The sequence below is a fragment of the Vanellus vanellus genome (assembly GCF_965231255.1).
Source record: "Vanellus vanellus genome assembly, chromosome: 1".
Taxonomy (NCBI): Eukaryota; Metazoa; Chordata; class Aves; order Charadriiformes; family Charadriidae; genus Vanellus; species Vanellus vanellus.
In genome coordinates this window covers 187,714,791-187,734,353 of record NC_138905.1, presented here as the reverse complement: position 1 = coordinate 187,734,353, position 19,563 = coordinate 187,714,791, and the positions used below count along the sequence as shown (strand labels likewise).

General features: G+C 38.1%; 1 protein-coding gene across 2 annotated transcripts in view; it reads left to right on the top strand.

Moving 5' to 3' along the window:
* Positions 1-13,511, top strand: part of SUGT1 (SGT1 homolog, MIS12 kinetochore complex assembly cochaperone) — a 29,441-nt gene extending 15,930 nt beyond the window's left edge. For both annotated transcript variants that reach the window (XM_082481751.1, XM_082481752.1), the window contains exons 10-13: positions 427-534; positions 11,215-11,305; positions 12,151-12,332; positions 12,975-13,511. In XM_082481751.1, the coding sequence (XP_082337877.1) occupies positions 427-534; positions 11,215-11,305; positions 12,151-12,332; positions 12,975-13,076 (483 nt within the window). In that variant the 3' untranslated portion in view covers positions 13,077-13,511. The remainder of the gene's footprint in view (positions 1-426; positions 535-11,214; positions 11,306-12,150; positions 12,333-12,974) is intronic.
* Positions 13,512-19,563: the final 6,052 nt, after the last annotated feature.

Genomic DNA, 19,563 nt, shown 5'->3' with positions numbered 1-19,563 from the left:
TGATTGTTACTATCTGCTTTAGATTGTTAAAATTGTGTGAGCACTTGCCACATAGTTTGCCTGTATTAGAAGGGAAGTTGCGAATTGTTTTCATGTTCCATTATTAATGTGTTGAGACTTCATTTGCCATATAATTCTTTCCCCAAAGAATGCAGATCAAGCTGACAAGATAATAGGCTTTTTGAGTGCTTGCTGGCTAAGAATTGAAATCTCCTGTTCATTTTCTAGTGTACTTTAGAAACACCTTATTCAATAATGCAGTAATGTAATGGCATCGTCTGAAATTCTGACACCTGATGCTTTAAGTGCCCTAGTGAAGGGTCATTAATTTAATCACTTAATCTTGGTGCCAAATGACAATCCTTTACTTGGAAATGGAAAGCTGCTCTCAAAGATGACCAGAGACATGTTTTCAACTGTTAACAGATGAATGCATCAGTGAGACTTCCATCAGGTGAAGACTACAACTTAAAGCTTGTTCTTCTTCATTCTATAGTGCCAGAGCAAAGTACATTTAAAGTGCTTTCAACAAAGGTAAGCTTCTTAAAGTGTAAATTATTTCTTTGACTGTTCCTGATGTTGAAGACGCTTCTGCTCTATTGTCTTGTCTCTCTGCAACAGTCACAATACCTTGCTTTTCATATAGAACAGCTTTTTCTTTCTTCAAGGTGCCTTTCAGCCAGGGGGAGGCTTTCTAAACTTCTGCAGATATCAGAAATAGTAATATGGTGGTGCTTACTGAAGTGCAAATTACAGTTATGTTGAGGATGTTTTTACTTATTGCTGTAGAAAGAAGACTGTGGTCTTCACTCTTACAATTCAAGTATTGGGAAAGTATGAACACCTTTTTACTAAACTTTTAGGAGACAATACTGCCTTTTGAAGCATTGTTATCTTTGTGTGACCAAGAAATAAAAGTTGGACTTTCAGGATTTCAGTGTTGAAATAATTCTTTACCCTTTCATGACCTTTTCTTGCTGGTAAAGGTTAGTCATACAGTTAGCTGTTCTTGGCTTTTCAAGAAGGTGTATTCTGTGCTCTTCCTGGAAATAGTACTTGCTTGGAGACACTTGAAAATTGCATGGTGTGAGAAAGAATGCTTTGGTCTCAGCGTTTTGTTTCTTCTACACTACAGGTACAGAAAAATAAGAAACTGACTGTGGTCTAGCATAGCATATATTGTTGGTATAACACATAGACAGATACATGCTTTGTCCATAGAGTCAAGCCCGAATCTCTGCAGCAGGAATGTATTGTTGATTCTTTCCTTGTATTTCAGCAGTGGCTCTGCAGAGCTTTTGGAAATTCTTTTGTGTTCTTATGTTCCATTTTACCTGTTCCCTTCTCAGAAAGGTACCTATAATAGTTCTTGCATCATTTCAGACTTCAAGATGACGGGAGAGGATTGCCATAGAAAGTTTGTCTTGTTTTCCCACTCCTTGCACTAAGGAAGCTGGACAGGTTATGTGATTAAGTCACATGAGCTCTTACTCTGTGGAAGATAAGCAGAGTGCTCGAAGTATGTAGAAAATCTGCTAGTCCATGAGTATTTATATAAATTTGAGCGGCAAGGGCATGGACCTTGTCAAGAGGAATAACTGTGAGGTCCTGTTAGCTTTATGTTCCCATCTAGCGTATGTTATACTTCTCACTTGTCTTGATGTTTTCTATTACTTTAACGAAGCATCTGCATGCTACTGAGCACTGTTGAACGTGACTTTGTCTTTCTGTGCTGCCATCTCTAGCCTGGGTTAATGTCGGGAATAATCTGTAGTAGTCTGGAGCCTGTTCTCTAAAGTGGTGTGAAAGCTTTAATTATGTTCAGGCAGTGTCTGAATTGTAAATATTTTGCATTTGTTTCCAAATGTTACTGTTCCTATATAATTGTGAAAGAATATTTTTGAGACAAAACAGGATAAGAGAGAACACAGGAGGTGTTCTAACAGCAAAAGTCAGTGCTTCAACATGTTCATCTTGCAGAAAAGAACACCATAAGGACATCTGTGAAAGCATAGTGAAGGAATACAATTTAAATTAAGCCCCAGCTAATTCTGGTTCTGACCAGCAGATGGAGTCTGGCTGAAGAAGAACTTTTAAAAGCAGGTCTACATTAAGCATGCAAAGACTTCTTTAAAGGTTTAGAATATTTTACTTTGAAAAGCATTAAGCACTTTAAGGGAATAGTGCAGCCTTAGTGTTTGAATACTAGAAATTCAGATTTCTGTTCAACAGTTTTGTGTATGTACTTTGTTCTTATAAGCAGTTTGGAAAATACACAGTTATTACTTTGAGTAAACTATCTTATTACTTAGAACTTCTTTACAAATTATTTTGTAGGACTTTTGTAAGGACTTGGAAAGAAAGATGTAATCTCATTATCTTCCCAATTATATGAATTTTTTACTACGCACTCCTAAAGAAATTGTGTTTTCATGGGATAGGAACAAATCTGTTCCTGTGGATTAATATTTTCAGATGAGAATAACTGCATGTGTTCACACTGCTTTATTTTGTATTGCTTCTTTGAACATGTGAGCCACATTGTCATTAGCATCGTGTAGTCTTCACTGGGCAATGAACAGTCTGGTCTGTCTTTTCTAATTATATGAGGAAATATATGGGGAAACAGTGGAATGTATAGGCAGGTTATGTGGCTTATAGTTCGGGTTTCCCGTGACCTTCATAAAACAAATGCCATGGATAGAGGATGAAACAACAGAACTGGCAGATAATAGAACAATCTTGTATGTTTTGGTAATTAAGAGAAGCTGGAGAGGGATTACCCAATACTGCCTGAAATTCAGCATCACTTGACAAATGCAAAGGAGTAAAGGTAAAGATGCAAGTTCAGGAGGACAAAACAGCCTTAATTGTATTTGCAGAATTACAAATTCTAAAATAACTGCAAAGAGCAGACAGAACTTACAGTCTCTGGGATTGGTTCTTTCAGGGAACGTTAACAGTAGTGAAAAATGCAATTGATACCTTAAGAATTGTTTCTTTCCTAGCAATGAAATAGAAATTATACCTTTCAATAAATCCATGCTGTGTCTAGCTCTGAGATACAAAGTCTCTGGAAAAGAACAGAACTAGCAAATGGTACAGAGGTAGCATAGATAGATGTTTGGAGGTGTTTGAATGGTTTCTGTATAGGCAGAAGTAAATTAATGTTCATAAACTGCAGAATATTGACTTCAAGCTGTGAGCTAGAAAAGGTAAACCACTTGAATCCACCTCAAGAACAGCATGATGTGTGGGTGAAGTCTGGTTTTGAGATTAAATCTTCATCTCTTTCTTTATGCATTCCGGTATTGTGTATTCTCTAATTGTCAACAGTTTTACAGATGATGCAGACTGCCTTTAATAGTGGCTGTATTGTATTACTGCGATGCTTGGAGCCATTTTTTTACCTAATTCAGAATTTGGTATTTAATAGATAACACTACTTGCAAGTTCAGCTTTGACTTGATTATGGTTCCTGTTCACATTTAGTCACAAGTTACTTAGAGTTACCCTGTGTTGTTCAGCATATAATTCTGATGATGTAAGGCCTCAACTTAATGTTCGTGCAAGAAAATGCTGAATAAAACTGTATTGAATCCTCTTGAGGGAATTGCTATATATGCATAGCATTTTCTATTTTTGTACATGAACAGCATAGTTGATAGATCATAACTAGATCAATTGACATTACTGGTTATACTCATCTGTCAAACGTGTCTGATTGTAGCAGTCTGATCAAGCAAACAGTAACAGCAGCTCCAAAAAAAAGCGTATAAATTTGAAATTTAAGTCTTACATATGGAAGCTGATCTGGTCTTTGTATATAGAATGACTTTGTGCACAATAGGTAGGATTTTGTGTATTTTGGTTGTCATCCCCACTTGTGTTCAGGTGTCGGGTGAAGTAGGGGAAAAACTGTACCACACTTGAAAACAGGAGGAAGGTACCCTTTAGTGGTTCTACTTGGTTTTTTTGCTTCTTTCCAGAAGAGGGAGCCAAAATGTAAACGCTGGAGCAAGTTTGCTCTTGGGAAGTTGCTTGTGCACAGTTATCCTGTAGCTCAGGGTGTATAATATCATTGTGCTCCCTCCATAAAAGGAAAAAGGCATAAAAACTTCAAATGAATGACTAAATATGTTTAAGACAAAACTGTCTGATCTGTCTCTGTCCAGAAAATGTGACAGGAAGGTAGAAATGCACAAATAGCGTAAGGATTTCTAATGTTCTGAAGCAGTTCTTTGTGCACAATCAGCCTTGTTTGCTTTTGCCTCTTTTGTTCAGTCCATCAGTCAGCGTATTTGGGATTATAGGGGAATGTTCTGCCATGTTCTGTTGGAAACTTGTGTAACGTGAACAGTTTCTCATAGAATCATAGAATGGTTTAGAGTTGGAAAGGACCTTGAAGATCATCGAGTTCCAGCCCCCCTGCCATAGGCAGGGACACTTCCCACTAGACCAGGTTGCCCAAGGCAATGTCCAGCCTGGCCTTGAACACCTCCAGGGATGGGGCCTCAGCAGCCTCTCTGGGCAACTTGTTCCAGTGCCTTACCACCCTCAAAGTAAAAAATTTCTTCCTAATGTTTAATCTAAACCTGACCTCTTCCAGTTTAAAACCATTCCCCCTCATGCTATCACTACATGTCCTAGTAAAAAGTCCTTCCCCAGCTCTCCTGTAGGCCCCCTTAGGTACTGGAAGGCTGCAATAAGATCTCCCCAGAGCTTTCTCTTCTGCAGGCTGAACAACCCCAACTCTTTCAGCCTGTTCTCACAGAAGGAGTGCTCCAGCCCTTGCATCATCCTCGTGGCTCTCCTCTGGACCTGCTCCAGCAGGCCCATGTCCTTCTTATGTTGGGAACTCCAGAGCTGGATGCAGTACTCCAGGTGGGGTCTGTAGGCCCCCTTAGGTACTGGAAGGCTGCAATAAGATCTCCCCAGAGCTTTCTCTTCTGCAGGCTGAACAACCCCAACTCTTTCAGCCTGTTCTCACAGAAGGAGTGCTCCAGCCCTTGCATCATCCTCGTGGCTCTCCTCTGGACCTGCTCCAGCAGGCCCATGTCCTTCTTATGTTGGGAACTCCAGAGCTGGATGCAGTACTCCAGGTGGGGTCTCACAAGAGTGGAGTGGAGGGGCAGAATCACCTCCTTTGACCTGCTGGCCACACTTCTGATGCAGTCCAGGATACGGTTGGCCTTCTGGGCTGCAATCTCACATTGCTGGCTCGTGTTGAGCTTCTCATCAATCAGCACCCCCAGGTCCTTCTCCTCAGGGCTGTTCTCCAGGTATTCTGTTGTGTTCTAGGTGATGCTCAGGGTTTTGTTCTCCTTAGACCTAGAAGAGGAGTGTGAGGATGAGTATGTGCTTTTAGCACATGTGCTTATGAACTTGAAGGAAACTTGAGCTAGTGCTTTCTCTTTTTCTTCCCCTCTGTTCTTGCATCTACAAATAGTCTGGGGACAATTACTGTGGTTTGGGCTTTTTGCAAGCAATGACTTGCAGCAATTTAGAGCCATTTGAAAAAGTGGTAAAAAGTGGTTTCTTTGATCTCTAATTCAAGGACAGTTCTGGGGTAAAGTTGTGCTGCAAACAGGGAGGTGTTAGAAATCCTCAGCCTCTTTTACAGTTGACATTTTTTACTGAATAGATACGTCTGAGGTAGAAGCATGCTCTCAGCAGCTTCATGCCAAGAATATGGTAGTGTGCATCAGTGGAATGTTTCTTTTCCTCAGACCAACATTTTGCCTTGCAAACTCCAGGAAGAGGTAAAGAGTGAAACTGTTTCACGCACTCTTGGACTGTCGTCAGAGTCTCCATTCAGAGGCAAATGTACACAAGTAGATACACAGAGGAACAGATTTATTTTAACTAAAGTTGGTTCTTACCATTGCAGTCTGATCTGTAAAAGATACTTTCTCGTTTTGGATATTTTCATTAAATTGCTTGCAGACACTTGAATGCAGACTTCCATGGTCTCACGTACTTGTTTTCTCTGTGAGGCTTTCATGCAGGTTCATATCGCCCATATATATTCTTGAGTGTTTTCTGTAAATTATAAACTGATATTTAAGAGAAGAGTTGGATACTTTTCTGAAATTTCTTGCATCTCTTAGGCAGGGCTAGTTGGAGCAATTTCCTGGCTAGACCATAAAGAAGCCTTCCCAATGATTGGCACGATATTTATTTGGCTCAAAATAAGTTTGATTTTTTTTTTCTTCTTCTTTATGAATGCAGATGGATGTGGGGCAGATTTAAACTTGTAAATACTCTGAGAACTATATTGTAAACAAGCATAAAAGTCAGTGCCCATGCATTATATAAATACATAAACTATGCATGAGGGTTTTTCTCTGTCTTAAGAGAATATGGATTTAAGAACTATTGGAATAGCAGTGGTTTACATTGAGGATGAAGTGAGAAAGAGCATTACAATACCAAAATGATCTGTATTGCTAGCTTATTCTCTAAAATTCAAAATTGTAACAAGTAGTTGCTATGTAATATCAGTGAGGTGGAAACTTTGACCTTTTTGCACTCAGTTCTCCATAGTACATAACTGGCAAAGAAACTGAAAGGTGCACGCTGAATGCCTTCTGTTACAATATATTCACTACAGAATAAAAATTTTAATGTTCATTTATTGGTGATAACACTGTAGGGTTATTTTCATTTTTATTTTGTTTAAAGTTATGAACCCAAGACCTTGGAATTCAGAATATAAGCAATGTTTAAAAGGTCTTTGAATATCTAGGATACCAAAACTATATGTGTATACGATCTTAGAGGTAAGTTTGAATAGGTCATACATTTTTAGAAGATAGTGCTATTTTCTCCTACCCTTAAATTTAGATTACAAAATATATGAGATGATTGCAAATTTACAGCTTTTGACAAGGCAGTCAGTATTCAGTAAATAACCAAGTAGGTGACTGGAAACCCTGAATTCTCATTTTTGTCTTTGATATCACAATTTAAAAGGGTATTTTTTGATGCATCTTAAAATTAATGGCTGAACTGCTTCTTAAGCTTTCCCAGTTCTGACTTCCTTCATCCACCTGATCAGAGCTTGACACAAATTTGCCAGTGGTAAGTGAACTTTTCCTTAGCATGGACTGTAAAACATAAAACAAAGTAGAAATTAGAAAAAAAATCTTGTAACTTGTCAGTGTATACCAGAATCTTCTTTAGGGAGGAAGATAAAAGTTCTTTCCCTTTTTAATGTTTCTCAGTTAACCTGCCAATGTCTGTCCCAGAACGTAAGTTCAAGTGAAATGTAGTTCATCAAAGTTTTAGACTTTTTAACAGTAAGCTTCTACCTACAAAAGTAATGTTGGCTAACTCACATTTTGTTTATCTGTAGCTAAGGGGAGAAATTATTTCTTAAAACTAGATTAAATGCTCTTCTATGCCAGTCATCTTAAAGGAAGGGGGTTTTGTGTGCTTATACTACCAATGAAATAATTTAGAACAGCTTCTGAGCATAACTGTGGCATCTTTTCTGATGTCTAGCGCTTGGATTAAGCTGTAAACAAACTTTTCTAAATCTCTGATAGGTTTTAAAAAATCGATTACTTTTGTGACTAGAAAATTCTGTGAGTAGAAACTTCTCTGTATCCTTTCACTGTGAATGGCATTTCTTCTAGATGAGGAATCCCCCATTCGACCCTCTTCTCAGAAGGCTACATTTCTCTCAGTGTTTCAAACAAGTAGTGCATGAATTACTCTGTTGAAATTCCATGTTTCTTTTCCTTTTTGCTTTGCTCACTTTGATCCCAAAATACCAGGAACTGAAAAATTACAACAGAAAGTGGATTATTTCTGCATTGGAACTTTTCAGGCATCTGGAGTACTGTGTCCAGTTTGGGGCTTCCCAATGCAAGAAAGGTACTAATGTGGAGCAAGTCCTAGTGGAAGGCTACTGAGATGGTCAGGTGGCTGCATGGCAGGAGCTACAAGGAGAGGCTGAGGAATTAGGCTTGTCCTTAAGTGGCATGCAAAGCATTTAATTTGCAATGAAATTTTCCTGTCTTTTATTCTAAAGTAGGCATGAGGCACACAGGCATGCGTTTTATGAAATATAAATGTTAAATCAAAGTAGTTGGCAAAGTGTTGATGTATTTTTCTTGCCCGAGTACTGAATTTTTTTTCAAAGGAGAGGAAAAAGCTAACAGTACTTACATGTTAGATATGACACAAAGGTCCGTACTGATATGTTACTTGTCTGTGTGATAGCTATCAGTATCTGCTTTAAAATGTTAATTAAAATGCATTTATTGCCATTTGTGCACATAATTGGGACTCGCAAAGTTGTCTCTCCTTAGATCAAATAAAGCTCTCAAGTTGAAGAAATACGCGCCTTCATAAGCAAAATTTTATAGCTTTATATTTTTGGAAAATGTGGCTGTATAATAGTATACAGCTAATGATTTCCCTAGTTTTGCTCCTGCCTGCCACTTTGCCTAATGAGTAACTTCAATTGAAGTGGATGGAGTAGATAGGGTAGAGGTTTAATCATGTTATAAATACATTCTGTCTCAATTTTTCAGCTGTCTATACTTCTAGCTTGGCAGGGTTGAAATGATTTAGATTTAAATCTGCATCTTACACTGGGAATTAGTATGTAGCATTTCCTTTTCCTTAGGGATGTTTGTCATGTAGTACCAGTGTAGGGACAGTTTGAGAGAAGATGATGTAAAGACTAGCAGATTAAAAAAGGAGAGAGGGATTAGTGGAGCAGCAAAAGTAAAGATCTTTTTTTTCCATCTTTTTATGTGTGGGCAGAGTACTCTGAATAGCCAAAGGTCTTTGAGGGTTCCTTGAGGAGGGTTGTATTCTGAGAAGAAAAAAGTCCATGTCTAGTAGCTCACATCAAACATTATATTGCATTAGAGGTCATTCTTGGTGTGGGTGAAATAGTCTGTATCTGAGATACTGAAAGATATTGGTGGAAAGCCTGAAGTATAAGGGTAAGAGGAGATAGTGCAGGAAAAAACAAACACAAGAGAAACTTAAGAGGTATAGGGCTGAGCAGTCTCAGTATCAAGCATTTACTCTCTTTTTTTGTTTGTTTCTTTTTTAATAGATCATATGGAGGAATGCACTAACAAGCAGAATATAAAATCTTAAAATTAAGGCCTCCTCAACTTACACGTGCAACTGAATTGATAATAGTTTCCTTAGGTTGAGAAGAGTGGTATAGGAAGCAGAGGAGAGACAAGTTGTTTTAAATTAATACTCACATTTCACTTGTAACTAATTACTGTCTTTGTAAGTGGCTAATTAACTTATATGTTTGACTCATGAGATCCAAATCCATTGGAAAAAAAACCCAACCGTGCTAGTTTTGGCACTCATGGGACTACGTGTTTGTCTTATATGTAGATACACAAATAGTTTAGTTCCTTAAGCTAGTTGCAGAGCGTTAGATTTATGACTGTAGGTCTTCAAAAATGGACTTTAAGATTGTAATTTCTAAAGTGTTTTTAAAGGAGTCCCGTGAAGGAACCTTTGCTGGCTTTTTAGTTGTACTGAAAACTAATCATTGGCACAGGCTGAATGTTTTTTCTGCATAGTTTCAACAGAAATCTCTGCATCCTTACAGATTGCAATGTTAAACTGTGGAGTACAGGTCTTTAGGGACGGTAGGTTGAGCAACTAGAGTAGTACAGTATTTTATTTTTATTTTATTATTTTTGGTTCTGTGACTTCCACTATTTTAAAAAGTGATACCCTCATGCTTAGTTTGTCTTGTAAAGTTGTTAAAAATATTGGAAATCCAACAGACACGGTGAGTGGGAAGTCAAATGCATGTGGGTGTTGGACTTAAAAACTTAACTGAAACTCTCCCCTGCCTTGAAGGGCATTCCATGCCTCATTTCTTAAACTTTTTGTTGTTCTCAGTTAGTACAAGTTAGTGGTGGAAAATAAGTATTTAAACTTGTCTAGGGAAATGATAGCTTCCCCAGGGGAAAAAAATATAAAAAGAAGCAATCGTAATTGAATACTCTGATTCTTAAAATGCCGCATGATTTCAAACACAGAAGCTTTGAAACTTAAATGAGCTCATTTCTTTATTTTTATAAGGTAGCTCAGTCTATTGCTTACCAGTGACTGATTTGAAGAATGGATTAAATAAAGTTCGAATTTCAGATCAACATGATGCTGTGCAAGGAGCTCGCTGTTAGGATCTCTAGGGTTAGCTGTTACAGTGGTGCCTTTGTTCTTGGGTCTGCAGGGATCCCCAGGTTATAGTGGCTTTAGGTAGAACTAAGAATTTGCTTCTGCTTAGCTGTTCCCAAATAAGGAGCTGCTGAAGTTCAGCAAGCACTGATTTCAGTTAATTAGTAGCATCGTATGAACTTTGTGACATTTTCTTAAGTGAGTTTGTTGTTTGGAGTGACATTAGACAGTTCTTGTTTTGCTGACATTGTTTTGCAACTTTGTAATCCTGCAACCAAAGGATAAGGTTAATTACGAAAAAAACATTTCGATATGGTTGTCTAACAGGATTATGTGTAGTTGTGAATAGGGCATGACATACTTCACTTAATTTTGTTTCTCCTATGATAATTGCAACCATATCCATTTTTAATTGCCATTTTTGTCAATGAATACTACACAGTTTTCTCCATAGTGGTGTGTGTTCATTGAACCAAATGAATGCAGCTTCTGAACTTCTCCAGTGGGAAGATCTGCATAGTCCCAGGGTGTTTCTCTGGTTTATGCACTACACATAAAACATGAATTTTTTTGGTGAATGGAACGCAAACCTAGATAAAGTTGGATTTTTCATTCCTTCAAAAGTACTATTTAATTATTAGACCTGACTAGGAAGAATTGGATTCTTGAAGAAGATAATACCTTGATGTCTGGCAGTGTGGAGACATTGGGACTGATCATTACTTTTGGGATACCATAATTTACAAAAAGAATCAAGTGAATAGTAAGCAAAAGAAGGTAAGTGGTACTAAACAAAAGGGTAGAAGTCTGATACAAGAGCTGTGCAGCCATATAAGAGTGTAGTTGATAAGTGACTTGAAGTCACGTAACCTCATGTTGTAAGGTAGGTAATTTTTGTTAAAATACAGGCTTTTTATTAGAGACCGTGTTTCTAAAAGCAAATTTATTTTCTTACTGGTACAGGATCCAACTAATTCAACCCTATTTGGCAGAACTCTGCCATCTGGACTAATTTGTTCTTTGTCTTGTGTTTTGTAGGTTGAGATAAAAATGAAGAAGCCAGAGGCTGTAAGATGGGAGAAGTTAGAGGGGCAGGGAGATTCTCCTAAGTTAAAGCAATTTACACCAGGTTTGTTCTCTGAATATTAAGTATTAAATTGTTTATTTGTATTAAATTATTTGCAGTTATTAATAATATTTTTGTGTTAAATATTGTTAATAAAATCACAGCTTCATATTTGCAATAAAAAGCTTAATAGTCTTGTTTTTACTGCCAAGAATTGACAGAAGTCATCTGCAGAGCATTGCTAAAACTTAGGTATTAAACTTCCATTAATCTGATGGATTGTTAAAGATATATGCTTGTCATTAATTCCTTGGGTCCTATCTGTTTGGCTGTCTGTTCTGGTCACTGTTTTGCAGTTCTACGCATTGTTATCTCTCTATTGTTGCTTACATTTATTATTATTTACTCCAGTATTCCATCTCTCTTGAAAAGTAATACTTTAGTAGTTTTTCAAGACAGATTAACACTCTTATCTTTGAGAGAATTTGAATTTCCTGATTTATTGATTTCAGATATTTTTTTAAATTTAGCTCAAATTTTCCTATGGCTCTAGGCTGCCAACTTTTTTTTTTTTTTTTCTTCTTACTGTCAGCCAATGTCTTCTGCCTCAGTTTGACTCCTATTATTTGTGTTGCTGTTATCCAGCACTTTGTTGTTGGATAACTAAATTATGTAACTGTTTACTTAAAAGTAAACTTTGCAGCTGCTGAATGTAGTCTCTAGCATTTCTTAGTTTCCTTTATTTTTGTTACTGCAATGCATATATCAGTAGGGAAGATTACATTTGCATTTTCAGATTCCTGTTTCATTATTGTCTCTGACTCATTGGATACATATGTATCTATGTGTTATTTGCTGCTCTAAAAGTTGTGAGAAAGTGCTTAGTTAACTAACACTTCTGTTTTCAGATACTCAGCACTTATATCCATCATCCTCTCACTATACGAGGAACTGGGACAAACTGGTAGTTGAAATCAAAGAAGAGGAGAAGAATGAGAAGTTAGAAGGAGATGCTGCTTTAAATAAACTCTTCCAGCAAATTTATTCAGATGGTACAGATGAAGTGAAACGTGCCATGAACAAATCGTTTGTAAGTCTTCCCTCTTTTTCTCTGAAGAAATGTGTAACTGCACACTGACACAGTTTACTAAGCTTTGCGTGAACTGGGAAGCCTCTAGCTTGGACCTATAATGAATGGCAGTGATTCTGTCAGACATACTGGTATAAGGAGTCTTGCTGAAATCTACAATGTTATACACTGACGAATGACTCTTTAAGTCCAAGTTTGTGCCTCAGTGAACCTTGTGCTTTGTCAGTGGTCTCTTTGTTTCAATCAGTGTTATCAAAGGAAATGCAGGTTTTGGCTCATCTAGAACTTGAAGAGTTGCCATGAGTGAAAGGATTGAATTTCTTTTAATTGTTTATATCTAGTTCCTTTTATGTGTAGCCCTCATATGCGAGAACCTGACTGACCTTTTAACAGCTTCTTGTTAATGAAGTAATATCTCATTGTGTCCAGTACTGATCAAAGTATTGTTGAACTGAAGATTATTGAATGATGGCTTTGTCGAATTTGATTCTATATATACACAGAATTCCTGTGTAACTTGTTTCTACATGAAGCTAAATTCTTCACCTTTCTTCAGAATTTATTAGTCTGCTATAAGAAATGTGGCTTTTATGTTGCTAGAATTCCTCCAGCAAACTAAACAAGCTTTCTCTCATATTGCAGATGGAGTCTGGAGGCACAGTTCTGAGCACCAACTGGTCTGATGTTGGTAAAAGGAAGGTAGAAGTAAATCCTCCTGATGACATGGAATGGAAAAAATTCTAATCCTATTTTTAATCTTTTACCATCTGTGTGTTGCCATAGTCATGTACTGACCACAGTGTATGGACATAGCATTCTTGGATTCAAAACACTGAATGTTCCCTTGGAAACAGGAATTGTCTTTGCATTTTGCGTGCTTTAGAAATTCCTTCATCTGCAGATGTTAAAGATACACTCAAGAGTGGAACCCTATTTTCATGATCTCTGTCTAATTTTTGGAAATTGAGTCAATCACAGCCTAAATTTTCTACCGTCTTTATCAGCTCTGCTCTTTGGGGATGGGGTGATCTCTAATGGGCTGGTCAGGATTATTGCCTTACGCCTGATATTTCTGTTCAATAACTTATTAGATCTTGGCAACTTTGGGTCAAAACACTTTTCAACAACAGTGTTAAAATTGTTTGCTCTTTAACTCTGCTAAATAAAACTGTAAATATAACTTTTTCTATACGGAAGCTGCTTCATTTCATTTTTAGTAATCTTTTTCAGTGGGGGAATCACTTAAAGCATATGGGTAAGGATGTGGATACATTGCTTTAAAACAAAAGCAACTGGCATGTGTAGAAACAAAACTTGCATTCAGTGAAGAGGATGAGATTACTATTCTTGATGCAGACACAAAATTTCTACTTACAGAGTCCTTCCACCTAGGTAATGGGTTGAACTACAGTCGTGTGTGATGGAAGGGAGAAAGTCAGTTGTGGCTGGAAATTTTCACAGAAAAGTGGGTCCTCTCTGCCTTCTGTATTCAAAAAAAAGGATCTATTGCAATTGCATAAAATCAAAGATAGGAGGCAGTTGCTTTAGGTTCTGTTATTTCAGAATATTGGAAACTGGTTAGATTTTAGAGAACAGCCCATGCATCCTTGTTTCCATCAGTTTAGGTCTTCCATCATGATCAAATTTTAAATAACGGTATTCACAGAAAAAAAACTGAGAAATGTAAGAAATAATGTCTGTGCTTGGATACAAATCTGCAAGGGCCTGTAGATGCTCAAAAGCTGTCTGGACATGGTCCTGTGCACCTGGCTCTAGGTGGCCCTGCTTGAGCAGGTGCGTTGGACAAGATTGGACAAGATGACTTTCGGAGGTCCCTTCCAACCTCAGCCATTCTGTGATTCTGTGAAGGGAATGTGAACTTACAAAGTTGGAGTAAACATGCCTAGTCCACGCACCACTGTCTCTTGGGAATTCAGAGATACCTGAGTATTCTATGATTGTAGAAAAACCCATGAATTGCAAGTATTGGCAGCCCCCTGAAGGTGACTTCATTCCTTGCTAACCGTTGGATGCTGCTTTAAACTTGCTACTTTTCCTTGCTTTCCTAACTGCCTAGGCTTTTCCAGGTTGTTTGTTATTATCTGTTTTCTTTGTATTTGGTATGTTATTTTACTACAGTGACAATTGGATTAGCTTGGTAAAATATAAAGGCTATTAGAGCAGGTGTTTTAATAGGACAAGTGAAGTCTGCAGCTGTTACAGTAATAAATGTCTGTAAGAGATGGTTGAAAACTAAGGAGGAGGAAGAACAGATGTGTTCTGTTCCTCCTCAGGACTAGGAATCTAGGTTTTGCGGTGATGGTGGGGAATTGCAGTGTGGGGTTTTTTTTCCTGGTATTGTTACTATATATGTGCAGTAGGTAGACACCAAGATTTTAAAATCTCACAAATCTTAAAATGAGAGCTTGTTTTGGGATGTATACCATAGCTATGAACTTCAGAATGTCATACTTGACTGTAGTCATAGTCTACAGCTGCCTTGACATAACTGCAGTTTCTTCATGGCACTTAGATCAATCATAGTGCAAGCCTGAGCAGTGATTTCTTTTTGAATCACTTTTTTCTCCAGAATGGACTCATGTTTTCCAAAGCTTGAATTTGATGACCTTCAGAACTGAATGTTATGCTGGGCTTTGAATACGATGAAGGGAGATGGATTGAATTTAGGAAGGTTTTTGTATGTGTCTTGCCTCTTGACTCTTGCTGAGCAATGTCTGCTTCTTGGAGGAATTTCTCAAAGGGTATACTCGTGGCATATTTCAGTGAAGATTTGTTAGTTTCAGTGGGGAATTTCTTGCCCTTCAGAGAATTCTGAGTAGCTGGTTTCTCAATATCTAGAGCATTTGCCATCCATATGGGATGCTAACATTGAAGTTGACTTGATTTGGAACAGGGACTTGAACTCAATTCTCCTGGATAAGTGCTTTGCTGCTTTTTATTTGTGCTCTGAAAGGCATTTCTTCCTTTCTAATGTAGAAGGAAGACAAATGTCTGAGTGCTTCACTTTGTCACAAAATTGGGTTCTTGTCTCCTGGCCAGCCTTGCTTTATAAATGTCATTCAGAGCACTTAACAGGGCTTAGCAAAGACTCGCTATGGGAAAAGCCCAGATAAAAATCTCTTAAATAGAAATGAAAAAGTAATTTGAGGATGTTTTCTGCTAGTCAAGTTGTTCTTACTTACTGAAGAGAACACAGTAAGGGTTCCTCTGTCTACTTTCACTTACAGAAGGACCATGGGAATATTTCATCAGATAAGCATAATATAGTCTTGTATTAAGTGGGTACTGGTTCACTGCTTTGGGATTCAATTCACTTAGCGTAAGGCAAAAAGTGAAATAAAATGCATTGCTACTTACGTACTCTTGAGGCATATGTAATGCAAATATAATGCTTTAGCTTTGGGTTTAAACTTGTAGCAATCGAGTGGTAGACCTCTCTGTCCATCTCAATCCTGTAAACCAAGTTTGCAGGTCTAAACATAATTCCAGCATGTTTCTGAGCACAGTCAGATAATCTGTGGGTGTTCCCCCTTTTTAGGTGGAACCGATGTAGGTGAACCAATAATGGCAGCTCTTGTTGCCTTACAGAGGGTTCTCGTTCGGGTTTTTGTGGTGGGAGGGGATTGGATTAAAGCAGTACGCAAAATTTCCTTATGAAGGTGGTGTGAAGGTGCTTCATGCACTTTGTGAACAATATATGTTTTGTTCTTAGCAAAACACACACACAGAATGGTTCCAGAAGCCCTAGGTTGAGAGAAAGCTGGCAGGAAGCTTGGAGGTTGAATAGGCACTGTGAAAGGTACCAGTAACAAAGGGAATTTCCTTCAGGACTAGCAAGAGTGAGTAGAATTTGTTGCAATGAGTTGGCTGGAGGCAGAAAACTGCCTGCAAGGACGGAGTGGATGATGTTTTAATTGTGTTCAAACTTCTCTTGAGTTTTTTTTTATTGTTTTTCCAAGCCTTCTGGTCATCTGTAGGTGGTACTGTCTAGAAGGTCCAGGCAGTTTCACCTCAGTGGTTCTGGTTTGTAGTCTTGTTGCTAATATGGGAACAGGGCAGCAAGAGGCAATAGTAGCTTTCCCATTTAATACCACAGATGGGATTACTCTTGGCTATGGTTCTGGGGGGTCATAGAAAATGCCTCTCTGTTGTAGCTCAAGGCTGCCTCTCTCACCTTTGGTATATGTGCAGTGTTTGTAAAAGATCGGTTGAGCCTCTCAGAAGTAGAAGATGGTGGTTCTGCAGTTTCAGTCTAACCCTTGCCCTTTCTGAGCAGAGATTCTGTCCACCCCGATGTGCCAATCAACAATCTGTTCTTTGCCAACTGTAGTTTTATGCTTCTCTACATCTTTTTGGGGCTCTTTTTTTTTTTTTTTTTTTTTTTTTTCTGCACTGCATGGAACAAGTGATCGGTCTGTTCTTCGCTGAAACTTTCTTGGAATTTATTTGTGCTGCAGCAGGGGTGAAATGTTACACAGGAGGCAGAAGACAGATTCCCCCCCTTACACACTCGCCAGCTTCATCTTACTTTCTCAGTGTAGATACAAGTGGAGGATGATTGCCATATCAAAAAGGAAAAAGGGAGAGGTTTAGGTTCTTTCCTTGTAGGTGGAGAAAAAGGGGACTGTAGATGCAGAAAAGAGATGACTCCTGCCTTCCCATTGCTGGCTTTGAGTCTTTTTAACCCTATGGCTCTGTATTTTCCTTCTCCTTTCCACCAGCCTGAATTTATCCCCTTTTTCTGCTGTAATCTGCTTTGCCATCCTAATCTTCCTAGTACACAATCACATGGGTAATTAAGTTTAAGGATAGTAGAATTATAGTGCTTTGACTAACATCCACCCACCTGTGGTGGGAAGCACTGTTGGTGACAAAGCTCATCCCTCTCTCTTTCCTCCTACCCTAAGCTTTGGCCAAAGGAACGTTTTGAACTGGTTTCTGCTAGTGCGGGGTCAGACTCCAGGAACGTCCGCCCTCCCCACCTGCCCAAATGCAGACATGTCACTTCTTTAGTGTGCAAGGTATTATATTTGTAGTGGCAGTGGAAGACTTGTTTTTTAACATTGGTAATAAATGTTATACAGTGGTGAATAGGATTGCCGCGGATAGTTAGAACTGTAGTCTGAGCCACCACCGAGGGTAATATTGCTACATCTTTCATTCTGCTGGATCATTGGTTTTATTGTCATTCCTACGTCGCCTCAGGACGTTTCCTTCAAAATTAGATGTTGCGTTTAAATAAGATTTTTAAACTTTGCCACAGCAAGAGATCTTTACTTTTTTTTCTTTGAATACAATATATAGGTAAATAAAAATTTGCTTACTTGAAGCATGGGTTGAGGAAGGTATTTTGTTGCATTTCTTCTGGAAATGGATAAATTGTGCCCTCTATGTTATACTTTGGTCGTGTTGTAGTTCCAGCAATTTTACATGTCACAGACCACGTTAGTCTATCTGCTTCTCTTAGGATCACTGGGGCTTTCTTGGCAAGGTGCGTATAGAGGAGTTCTCAAGACATATGTGCTGTATGTGACAGTTAATGCGTCCACGAGTAGGGTGCTTTTTTTACTTCTTACATGCTTTGTGACTGCCTTTAGAAAACAACTGATACAAGTTTTTGTTTAAGAGTTAATTTTGTTAGGAATGTGTAGATGTGGAAATCACCTACAAGACCATGTTTTAGTGTCTTCTGAAGAAGGCAACTATTTTTAATTTTTTTTTTTTTTTTTACTGGGGGGGACACAGGGAGAAGCAGGTCATGGGTTGCCTCAAGATGGCCTTAGATGCAAAAGACAGCAACAGTCAAGTTTGTATATACAGTCACACTTCTCTTTGCCTTCAGTGTTTCACTTCTGATCCCCTTGTTTTCCTCTCCAGGCTGTTTTTGAATGTGTACGTAAAGGTACTGTTACATTTTCTACATTGAAAAAAGCACAGAAGGCAATTGCCATTTTTTAATGTATTTGTTTAATCTGCAGTAAAAAAAAAAAAAAACCAAACAAAACCAAAACCAAACAAAAGGAAAACCAACTCTTCTAAGCATATGAATGATGTACTTCTAAAACAACATAATGATCAAGGTCATTTTCATTTTAAAAAGCAGAAACTCAAATTTAACAGGCCTTGAAATCCCACTTTAAGAAGTTTTTAATTTAAATATTTCAAAGCGAGTCTTCTTCAGATTAAGGGAAGGTGAAGCTTATATTAAAAAAACTACAATAGAGCAAAATACTGAATTCTATTCTCATCTTATTCTCATTTAACACTCTGCTTTTTAGATATGCAGTTTAGCATTCCACATGAGGTTGTCTTTATTTTCTTTAAGCCACGATTATGTCAAATTAATTCCTCTTTTCTGTGTGTCACGCAGTGTTAATAACATTACTAGGCTTGCAACATCTCAAGAGCTGTTTAGTCACAAAAATGAATGCTCCAGAAACTAAACTTTAAGAAAAATTAGACCATTCTGTGTATAAAGCCCATGTAGATGGCTCCATAAACTCAGTGGTAGGGTTCGAGGTGTATAGTATGGATGAAGGCAGTGTAATGCCTCTACTTTTGTTTTTCAAGGTTAGAAATCCTAAGTCATTCCATCTTTGTGAGTGTTTCAGCTTAGTACCTTCCTTAGAGATTTAATATGTAATAGGATCAATCCCAATAATTGCAGAGTTTGCCTAAGCAAAAAGGGAGAGGTTAGAAACCCCCTTTTTTAAAAACAATTCTTTTCTCGTTACTGGTAAGCAGTTTCTCTTGCAGGGAACGGAGGTTAGCTTCAGCGAAGCTAAAGGAGCTAGCATGAATGGCTGCTATCCATGTGGAATAAAGAGGGGTTGTAATCTTGTGTCAAAAGTGTCTAGTTCAAGGATTTATAAATACAGTGGCTGTTGTAGATTCTGAAGGGTCTTGAGACTCTTTGGTCTGCAACTGCATGTAAATACTTCTGCCGTAGTAGCTGGATAGCAGATACTTGTCAGACACCACAGTGGTATCATGGATACAAGATTCTTGATGCTGGGGTTTCTTTGATGTTGGGATGTGCGAAGGGTTTTGATTTTGCGGCCATGCACATTCCCTTCTGCAGCCCCTTTTCCTGCCGTTTGTTTCCGATTTAGCACAATATGCGCTTTCCCGTGTCCCCTGGAGCAGCTTTGTGGGAAAGGTATGCTGTAATTGGTTTATAACCATTCATAATGACCTGGCAACTTGGTAT